The sequence below is a fragment of the Callionymus lyra genome, chromosome 6, assembly GCF_982586985.1.
Source record: "Callionymus lyra chromosome 6, fCalLyr1.hap1.1, whole genome shotgun sequence".
In the NCBI taxonomy this organism is placed as follows: Eukaryota; Metazoa; Chordata; class Actinopteri; order Syngnathiformes; family Callionymidae; genus Callionymus; species Callionymus lyra.
This window is the reverse complement of record NC_141823.1, coordinates 6852462-6863756: the sequence shown is the minus strand read 5'-3', so window position 1 is coordinate 6863756 and position 11295 is coordinate 6852462. Positions and strand designations below refer to the sequence as shown.

General features: G+C 39.3%; 1 protein-coding gene across 1 annotated transcript in view; it reads left to right on the top strand.

Moving 5' to 3' along the window:
• The window catches only part of wdr93 (WD repeat domain 93), a 15654-nt gene extending 5243 nt beyond the window's left edge, over positions 1-10411 (top strand). The window contains exons 8-18 of the mRNA XM_087793304.1: positions 1-7; positions 65-134; positions 190-254; positions 2267-2353; positions 3291-3425; positions 3535-3739; positions 4876-4936; positions 6837-6993; positions 7640-7823; positions 7892-8019; positions 9788-10411. The exon at positions 1-7 is cut by the window's left edge and continues 78 nt beyond it. Coding sequence (XP_087649430.1) covers positions 1-7; positions 65-134; positions 190-254; positions 2267-2353; positions 3291-3425; positions 3535-3739; positions 4876-4936; positions 6837-6993; positions 7640-7823; positions 7892-7982 — 1062 coding nt within the window. The 3' untranslated portion in view covers positions 7983-8019; positions 9788-10411. The remainder of the gene's footprint in view (positions 8-64; positions 135-189; positions 255-2266; positions 2354-3290; positions 3426-3534; positions 3740-4875; positions 4937-6836; positions 6994-7639; positions 7824-7891; positions 8020-9787) is intronic.
• Positions 10412-11295: the final 884 nt, after the last annotated feature.

The window sequence follows — 11295 nt, the reverse complement described above, 5'->3', positions numbered from 1 at the left end:
CCTTCAGGTGAGCGTGCAGCGCCCTCTAGTGTGCGAGCGGCGAGTGAGGGATGTGGTGTTGCAGCGGAGGACGAGGAGGTGAGCAACATGCTGACGTACGCTCTCTCTCTGGACGAGCCGGACGAGAGCCTGAGGTAAGAGCAGAGTTGAGAGTCGACAGCTGACGCTCCAGAGATGTTCTTCACACAGATCCTGTAACCATCACTTCCTGCTCTCCTGTGGCCCCTGTCCTGCTGATGTGCGCGTCCAGTCAGGTCTGGTGTCGTGTTACTGTCACACACACATATATACACACAATTGAAAAATGTTACACAAGTCAACAGCTTTCACAAGATATGAAGATAGTTTTGTTTCTTTATTTTTACATTTTTAGAAAAGTGTTTAAACACTTTGTTTTCTTTTATTAAACTTTTATTAACTAACTATTGTTTCATCATCAGTGTGTGTGTTGTTGTGATCAGTGTGTGTTTGTACAAAACTCTCCTTTCATTGAAATATTGACATTAGAAAATGATCTTAAGCTCCGCCCACTGAAAACACTTTGTTTTTCTGGAGATTAAATCTTGTTTACCGTAACCATGCCCACTCCGCTGTGATTGGTCAAACACAGAGGTTTGTCACCGCGCGTCATCAATCCCGGAAGTCTCCACCTCCATGGGACTCGTTATATAAACAAAGCAGGGAGTGATCACAGCTGGCTGGAGGAGGAGTGAAGCCATTATTATGTCATAATGGACTCTCGTAACCTCTCGTTCGCCCAGATTTCAGAGCAACTTTATGAAGTAATAAGTTGAAAACATGGTCATGATGAGGAGTTAAGAGTTTCACATTAGTCATTAATCTTTACACAAAGTACACAAAAGACACACACTCCCTTGTGTTATTGTTCCTGCGTGATGACAAACGACTTGTGTGAACCTTCTGGACTAAAAAGATTCCTCTGGATGTTGAAAAGCTGCAGATTCTTCTGTATTTTAAATCCGACGTCTGGTCTCAGTCTTGCCTAATGTGTTTGATGTTGTGTTTGTTCGCCCGACCACTAATGAAAGAAGCTCTTCCTTCACACGTCTAATGAAAGAAGCTCTTCCTTCACACGTCTAATGAAAGAAGCTCTTCCTCCACACGTCTAATGAAAGAAGCTCTTCCTTCACACGTCTAATGAAAGAAGCTCTTCCTTCACACGTCTAATGTAAGAAGCTCTTCCTTCACACGTTTAATGAAAGAGGCTCTTCCTTCACTCGAGAATTCTGAGCTGCTCTAGTAGAAGAACTCACATTTCTCTGATCCTTAAAACTCTTCACTGGCTTCCAGTTTCTTTCAGGATCAACTTTAAAATTCTGGTTCTTACTTTCAGATCTATTCATGGTCAGACCTTCCATCAGTGATCTGATCCAGACTTACACCCCAGCTCGGGCTCTGAGGTCTGTGGGTCAGAATCTACTGATGGTTCCTGAACACGGTTCAGGACCAGAGGAGAGAAATCTTTTCAGGCTGTTGCTCCTAAGCTTTGGACCGATCTTCCTCTCTCTTTGCGCTTGATGGATCTACTGACTCCTTTAAGAAACATCTTAAGACGTTTCTATTTGTTCAGGCTTTTCCTTGAATTTCTCGAACTCCTGTGTTGTTCTCAGTATTATCTTGATCTTTAAAGTATGTACTTTTTTGAGTATTGTTTTGATTGTTTAAGCGCTTTGTGACCCTGGTCTCGAAAAGCGCTATATAAATAAATATTACTTACTTATTTACTTACACGTCTAATATAAGAAGCTCTTCCTTCACACGTCTAATAAAAGAAGCTCTTCCTCCACACGTCTAATGAAAGAAGCTCTTCCTTCACACGTTTAATGAAAGAGGCTCTTCCTTCACACGTCTAATGAAAGAAGCTCTTCCTTCACACGTCTAATATAAGAAGCTCTTCCTTCACACGTCTAATGAAAGAAGCTCTTCCTTCACACGTCTAATGAAAGAAGCTCTTCCTTCACACGTCTAATGAAAGAAGCTCTTCCTTCACACGTTTAATGAAAGAAGCTCTTCCTTCACACGTCTAATATAAGAAGCTCTTCCTTCACACGTCTAATGAAAGAAGCTCTTCCTTCACACGTCTAATATAAGAAGCTCTTCCTTCACACGTCTAATGAAAGAAGCTCTTCCTTCACACGTCTAATGAAAGAAGCTCTTCCTTCACACGTCTAATAAAAGAAGCTCTTCCTTCACACGGTCATGAAACGACGGCTCAGTGGAACGCTCACGGATGTCTTCTCTGCAGGAGTTCCTGTCGCCGTCTGCATGTGGTGGAGTCGCAGCCACAACCTGCTCCAGTACTTCCTGCACAAGTCGTCGGAGTCGGACGAACGTGAGTCGTCACACCTTTTCATTTAACTTTCATATTTTCATGTGTTTTTAAGTGTTAAGTATAGATTTTTGACTCAAACTTAAACTTTTCTGCATCACTTTTCGTTGTATACATATTATTATATTCATATTATATAATAAAATACATTTTATAATATAATTTATTAGATAAGATGTATAGACTTCTTTAAATTCGACTATTGTTGTATTTTTCTCTTCAGATTATTATTATCATAACTAATCATAATACTTATGAGTAGTTAAAGAAGTCTATACGTCTTATCTAATAAATTATATTATAACATTATTTTGTTATATAATATAATAATATGTATAGAAAAGAAAGTGATGCAGAAAATGTAAGTTTTAGTCAAATATCTATACTTAACCCTTAATAACATAAAAAATGATAAAGTATGAAAATATGAAAGTTAAATTAAATGGTTCTCACTTTCTTTTTTATATACATATTATTATATACATATTATATAATAAAATAATATAATTTATTAGATAAGATGAATAGACTTCTTTAAATTCAATTATTGTTGTATTTTTTTTTCCTCTTTAGATTTCCCTGAAAAGGTCTATTTTTATGTTTATTTGTATTTTAATACAATAAAATAAATGGAATTAATTACATTAAATTATTAGAAATAAATGAAAACATTTATAATAACGATAATGATGATGAAGTATTATCATAACTAAGTATTTTTATTATTATCTCGATACAAATTACTTACTTACTTACTTTTAATTGTTATTAAAGGTGCACTGTGATGGACCTTTCCAGGGTGTCCCCTCTCTCTGTCACCATTGAAATAAACGACATCATCTCATTGAAAGAAAAACCGTAGAATATTTATTGGATGTGTTTCCACAGTGTTTGTGTTTGTCTGACTGTGATCTCTGCTGATGTTCTCTCGAGGCTGCAGCCGCCGTGGCTGTGGAGCCTGATGTCTTGTGGCCGAACACCAATGAAATCACCTGCTCGGCCGTCAGTCGCTGCAGCCGCTTCATCGCCGTCGCCCTCACGAAAGCTCTGGTGTGTGTGTGGGACAGACTCTCAGGTCGGTTTATCTTGCATTTCAAAGGCCAAAAATTGAAAATCTTGTTTGAAATAAAGCTTGAAATGTTGAATCCAAGCGTCCAATCGTCCGATGTCATCCGTCCACACAGGGTCTCCGCTCTCCGTCTCGTCCATCCCCACGCAGACGTCGCTGCTCCGGGTGCAGTTTGTGGATTACTGGCCCGTGTGTGCGGACGACTACCAGACCACCACCCTGGACGAGAACCACCTCATGGCTCTCTGCAGAGGTGGAGCCATTCATTTCATCACCGCGGGTCGAGGGTCCAAGTCCTTCACCACGGAACTGCCCGACAAGTAAGAACGGCTTCTGTTCGCCTGACAAGGATTTCAGTTCAACCACTGACTAATGTAGGTGCAAATCATCTGGAGTCTGGCTTCACGATACACGAGTCACAACACAATATATCGTGACACTCTAGTAACAAGTATATATGTGTAGTATTGTCCAGTACTTGACTCTGGTGTTGTAGTATTTACAGACCACATGACTCTCGTCCCCAGTCGTAACTGCTTTCATTTGTTTTCAAACCAAAATATGTCCAAACATCAGCTTTAAAAAAGCTGCTGGAGTCACTGTATCCTCTCGTCCTCAGTCATCTCGCTGGATTCCATTGTTTAACTGCGGAAGCTGTAATGTTTGCTACCATCTAGCGGCCGAATGTTTCATTGCAACACAAAGATGATCAAATGCTGTGAATATTTGGATGTTAATTTTGAATATAAGAGTGAATTAATTTAAAACAAACTTTATTAAAATATAAACAATAATATAACGATGATAAACAATTAGATATGATTTGAAGAAAAACAAAACCAATACGGTCCTGTCGAATATCAATAAAGTATCGTAATAAAAAACATATACTGTATATCACCGTATCATTATTTTTCCAACACCCCTAGTAGTCACAAGTATATATTTGTAGTATTGTCGAGTACTTGACTCTGGTATTGTAGTATTTACAGACCACATGACTCTTGATGAAGTCGTAACTGCTTTCATTTGTCCAAACATCAGCTTTAAAAGCTGCTGGAGTCGACTGTATCCTCTCGTCCTCAGTCATCGCAATGATCTCTGGGAATTTAATTGTTCCTTTAGATCCATCTAGCGACCAGAGGTTTAACACAAAAATGAACAAATAAATGCTGCTGTGAACTCAAATTGACTCACTGTGGGAAGAATAAATCAATATCTTCTCTAAACTTTTTTAAAATAAACTTTATTTCATATCGAATCATTTTGTTTAACCTGCGGCTAATTTGTATATATTATTTACTAGTAAACCTTGTAACAGCAGGCTTGTCCAATTGTTTTCACCTAAAAAAAACGTTGAGAACTTCAGAGCTGTCGCCGGTCGACTCCTGCATGATTGATTGATTGACAGATGGAGCCGTGATGACAGCAGCTGTTGTTATTTGTTTCCCTGCAGACCTCAGACCAAGGGCGACATGCCGACCATCACGGAGTCTGTGCAGTTCCTGCGTGGCCTGGTAGGTCTTTTAATGATCATTTAATATCAACTCAAAACAGATCTGGCCCCACATTTACACACTTTAATCCAAAGGGATGAAAGTAAAACATCACAGCAGGAACCAAAATATCTTCTCGTCTGACGCTGATGCCTTTAATCCTTAAAACACTTCTGCACCTTGTTTTACAGACGTTTATTCTTTCACTTTTTATCAACCAACTCCATTGAATTGTGTTGATGTCGAGCAGCAGCATCTTCTCACGCTCTTCTCATTTACAATATATATAGAATATATAGAATAGTATAGAATACATGTATCTATAATCTACCAGCAGGTATATCTTCTGACCATAAAGCAGATTATAAGAGTGTTTTATGAGAAACATTTTTGTTCTGCTGCACGACTGATATCCTTGACTTTAGACTTCGCTTCTTTAATAAGAGGCTTGTGACGACTCGCTTAGTTGAACACATTCAAAAACACTTTTTTTTAAGAGCTTTGTAGAAAGTTCACGAAGTTCAAGGTCACTTAGTATAGGATTAACACTGTTGATTTCTTTTTAAGGAAATGAAAGGATTTTTAAGTGCGTTGTGAGCTCGACAAATACGGTCCGTTTAGTAAATCAAATAATAAGAGAGTCCAGTTCGGGCGGATTATGGGTCTTACAGCATCTGGAATTATGTAAATCGTACTTATTTAATATGCGTACAATTAAAGATACGGTTGAAATTTAATTGGAATTATTTGGATTTTCCTCCTCCGTCTCTTATGAAAAATGAGCTGAAATTCCTGAAACGAGTCTCAGTCGTCGTCGTGGAAACGTCTCGGCGATGACGTCCAGAGGAGACGAGAAGGTCCTGAAATGAAGCGTGTGTCGGTTCATGTTCTGAAACATTCTGTGACATCGATCAGAATCATGTGAGATGAGACGACAGATGTCAGAGTCTCCAGGCCCAGTAAGGAGTCCTTCAGACACGGGACAGAAAAAGAGGGTCACTCCTGAAATACATGAAGAAGGACAGAAATCCATTTCATTTGATTACTGTTAGAAACACATGTACAAAACCACTGGAAACACTTTGTTTTTCTGGAGATGAAATCTTGTTGACCATAACCACGCCCACTTTGCTTTGATTGGTCAAACATGGAGGAGTGTCATCAATCCCGGAAGTCTCCGCCTCCAATTGACTCGTTGTATAAACAAAGCGAGGCGTGATCACAGCTGGCTGGAGGAGGAGTGAAGCCATTATTACGTCATAATGGACTCTCGTAACCTCTTGTTCGCCCAGATTTCAGAGCAACTTTATAAAGTAATAAGTTCAAAGTAATTTAAGTAAGTAAGTAATTTGTATTTATATAGCGCTTTTCCAGACCAGGGTCACAAAGCGCTTAAACAATCAAAACAATATTCAATAAAGTATATACTTTAAAGATCAAGATAAAACTGAGAACAACACAGGAGTTCCAGAAAATCAAGGAAAAGCCTGAACAAATAAAAGTGTCTTCAGATGTTTCTTGAAGGAGTCAGTAGATCATCAAACACGGAGATGGTTCCAAAGCTTAGGAGCAACAGTCTGGAAGGATTTCTCTCCTCTGGTCCGGAACCATCAGTAGATTCTGATCCACAGACCTCAGAGCCCGAGCTGGGGTGTAAGTCTGGATCAGATCACTGATGGAAGGTCTGACCATGAATAGATCTGAAAGTAAGAACCAGAATTTTAAAATTGATCCCGAAAGAAACTGGAAGCCAGTGAAGAGTTTGAAGGAGAAATGTGAGTTCTTCTACTAGAGCGGATGGTCATGATGTGAAACTTACTGCATCTTTGAGAGAAATACTTCTATAAGACTATTGTCTTATAATAAGTACGACAGTTAATGAGTGATAGAAATGTTTCCTGTCTTCGTCACTCTCTGACAGTTGCTGGTGTGGCACAGAGACGGAAAGATTCTCCTGGAAGACGTGATCCACAACACGCCGCTGTGTACGCTGGTCTGTCCTCCGTCTCACCACATCTCGTCGCCCACCAGCCCCGTCTACGCCCTCAACGCCAAACAGCACTCGCTCTACATACGAGGTCCGGACCAGACAGTCTTGTCGTCGTGGTTACGTGTTTCTGTTTGGAAACTTTTGTATTGAAATGTTTTTCATTCAATCATTTCTATATTGAAATTAATTATTGAATTTGTTTTAATATCTTGAATATTGAGTTTGATATTCTAGTTCCAAAGACTCAAAAGTACATTTTCTAAATACCTCTTTTTTCATTTTTAAATTCAATATAAAAATGTTGGTATGATTTGTGACCTCATGATGAATTGACGCACCAGAGCTTCTCCATAGTCACGTGATCGCTTGGCTGTCGCGTGATTGGCTGAAAGTTTGTATTGTGGTACTATTACACCATCATTTTTATATTGAATTTAAAAGGCAACAAATTTAAAAACGTAAAATTAGGAAATCTATTTTCTAATTATTGGAATTAGAATTTCAAACTCTACGTGTAAAAGAAAATTAATTCTTGAAAGAATTGTCTTTGTTGTTTTTTAAATTAGATTACAAAAAAATCAACCTTTCAATTTAACAAATTATTGAAGTAAATGATTAATAAAATTGCCTTAAATAAATAACAATGAAAATTGAAGTTTCAACAATGATATTTTTAAATTCAAAAGTTTAACAGTTTTGATGAAACTGATCCACTTCCTTCTAAACGTCTGCAGGTGACCCCATCATTCGTCGAGGTTCCGCCAAAAAGAAGGACCACAGCGTCCTCCTGACCTTCCACTTCGGGGAGTCTCACATCATCAAGCACTACATCGCCGCGCACCCGCCGTCGCCGCCGCGCATGAGGAAGCAGAGCTTCGAAGATCTGAAGGAAGACTTCACCTTCTACCTGCAGGAACGGTCAGTGTTCACCTGGCGCCGCCTTCACACCTGCTCGCTGCGTCCAACGCTGGTCTTTGTCTCCACAGAGTTCTGTCCGTGGACGAGCGTCACGGCGCCATCAAGCACACCTGGGAGCATCTGCAGCAGAGGCGAGACACGTCTGCGGCCAACAAGTAGTCACTTCTTCACCTGCTCGACGACTGATCAGGCGCCTGTAAGTTCTCAGAGACAAGTATTTACACGTTCCTCATCACGGTTGAGATGGATGGACTTCACGGATCCCTCTGGAGGTCTCTGTCGGGAACTTGTTTTTCCAGCAACACAGACGATAAATTCATGAAACAAGAACAAAGTGCAATCAAAAGGAAATGCAAAGATTAACGTAGAATAGAATCAATAGCTCGAGGAATGAATGAGTCCCTGAGTCTATTAGTGTTGCATCATGGGAGGAGCATTCGTGCGCTCCATCTGCTTCGACGAAGAGATGAAGCTCCGCCTATATTCCGACTTGTTGTCCCTGAACTACACGTGAACACTTCAATGACCACAGATGTATCTGTGATACAAGGATCTTGACTGTCCTTCACTCAATGAGTAGCATCTCAAACCGTACAAAACTAAATATACTCCTATATATATATATATTATATATATATATAGATATATATATCTATATATATATACCTGAACTAAACCAGGGGAGTCGAACCCCGTCATTGAAGAACTTCCAGTGGTGTCAGTTGATGGCCAGAGAGTATATTTACTTACTAGGTAGTTTGATTCTGAACTACTCAGTAGTTGAGGCTCGATTTATCTTGATTATTTCTGTGTTTGTCGTCGTTTTACTCTTATTGATGGCATTGATCGTCTCTGATCCTCATCTTATCTTAAACACCGACCTCTTCAAGGGTCACCAGGTCAACATGAACATTCAACTTCTTTTTTTTTGAGAATGAGTTGGCAGTAAAGATTTGGTCCCCGGGGCCTTTTGTCAAATCAGACCAAAGGTATACTGTAGGGAACAAGGATATATGTGTAGTATTATCTTCGGTGGTTCAGTGTTTACAGACCACTGCTGGAGTTGACCGTATCCTCTCGTCCTCAGTCATCCTGTGGGATTCTATTCTTCCTATAACTGCACAGGACTGTAGGCTGCTGCCATCTAGTGGCTTGAAGTTCAATTGCAACACGAAAATGAGAAAACGCTTTATATATTTGCATGTTCATTTTAAACAAAAACATATGTAGATTTTATTTTATACACACTTTATTGCATTAAATCGCTAATTGATGTTGAGGATTGATAAAGAATTGTGAAAGATTATTATATATTTAAATGTATCAATAGTTTCTAACAACCCTAGTGAGTAGAAGGTCAATCTTCGGACACGTCAATAATAAACTTGATCTAAAGAATCTTCGCCAGAAGCTCATTTTACTTCAGAGAAAATACAATTTTTTTGTCAAAACAAAACATATTTCACACACGTACATGTTTTTTCTTCCTTTGTGTCCTGGAAACAAACACCACACGGAGCAGTACTGGTCCTCGGACCGGGAGCCTGGACCAGAGACCAGTTTGTCATTATTTTTATATTTTTTTTCAATAAAAATAGTCAATACCGCCGCCATCGTCCGCCATTTTGACTTTCCCCTGACATTGTTATCGACCCACATTTCGACCTTGACGAGTGGAAGTCATTCGTCTTCATTCGTCATGTGACCTGTCAGGTCCCAACGTCGTCGTCAAAGTCATGTTAGGTTTGGATGTAGAACACACTATATAAGTCGCACACTAAAGTGTGGTCGCACACACTAAAGTGTGGTCGCACACACTAAAGTGTGCTCGCACACACTAAAGTGTGCTCGCACACACTAAAGTGTGGTCGCACACACTAAAGTGTGCTCGTAGCTCCACAACAATACTGGTGCCATCAGTGTTTGTGCAGGAACCTGATGAGACGCTTGTTTCTTCTTCAAAGTCTCCGCCGCCTCCTCCACGCCTCCTCCACGCCGCCTCCTCCACGCCTCCTCCACGCCGCCTCCTCCACGCCTCCTCCACGCCTCCTCCACGCCGCCTCCACGCCTCCTCCACGCCTCCTCCACGCCTCCTCCACGCCTCCTCCACGCCTCCTCCACGCCGCCGCGCTCTCCCAGGGAATCATTACCATCGACGCCGGTTTGATCCGGTCGTTGAGAGACGGTAACGCTGCTCCTCGGGTGACGATAGAAAAGACGATCTCGGTCGAGTCGTTTGTTTCTCGAGGCTCACAGTCACAGGTTCTTATGAAGCCTCTCAAGTCAACCTGTCGCCCCCTAACCCCCCCGCTCCAGCATGATTGACACGTGATTGACGCCCGACTTAACCGTCAGTCTTCTTAAGTGGATTTCTACCATAATTGTAAGAACGATTGATTGATTATAATGATCATTGATTGACGGATTCATGAGGTAACCTTTTTCTGGTCTCAACGACAATGTGACGAAATACTTTTGTCGTGTTGATCATTTGATTGATTGATTGATGACAGATTCATTGAGATCCATTTGTACTTGAATTGATTGATGGATCCATTGATATCATGAATAAATGAGGATAAAACATCTGGATGGATCAACGGACGATCATGTGTTTGTATTTATTGATCAGATATAAATGATTGAAAAATAAGTAATTTCTGGCTGTAATTGATGTTGTTTGTGTCACTGGTGTGTGTTTGAATGTTTGAGATGATGAAACGTGTTCTTCTCTTCAGCGACAGAAGGTTGTAGTTCCTTCACACTGAAGCCTGGAGTGTCAAGTGGAGAATTTGCTTCTGGAAGTCCTGGGACAAGTGAAGGTCACTGTGACCTTGATGGAAGTCAGTGACCGAGACAGACTTTTCTATATTTGGATTTGATTTTATTTTCTTCATCTAAATGAAAGTATATTCGTTTATAATCAGAATATATATAACATTTTAAATCAAATACATTCCTGGAATAATATAACAATGTTGAAAGGTTGAGTCTGTTTTTTTAAATGATTGATTAAAAAAAGTCACCATGATTGAATGAAAGTTTGATAGTAGCTTTTTCTATTGTGTAACGTCTTTATATTGAGTATAAAGTGTTATAAATAAAGAAATTATCAAATTTAAAACAGTTGTATTTTTTAATTGTTGGAATTAGAATATCAAACTCTATGTGTAAAAAAAATAAGAATATTCACTTTTTTTATTTGATTATTTGAAAAAAACGACTTCAAAACTTTCAATAAACACATTTTTTTATTCAATGATTTAATGAAAATTAATTCAACCTTTCGATATAGTCATTATTATTATTAAAAAATATATATTTTAATGCCTAAAAAGACTAAATTTGCTTCAACCGCTCAATATTGTTGAGTCACTGATAAATCAATATTGATACTTCATAGAAACAAACACAAAGTCTTAACTTGTTGTGAAGTTTTACTTTTAATTTTCATTTATGGACAAAAGGGTGT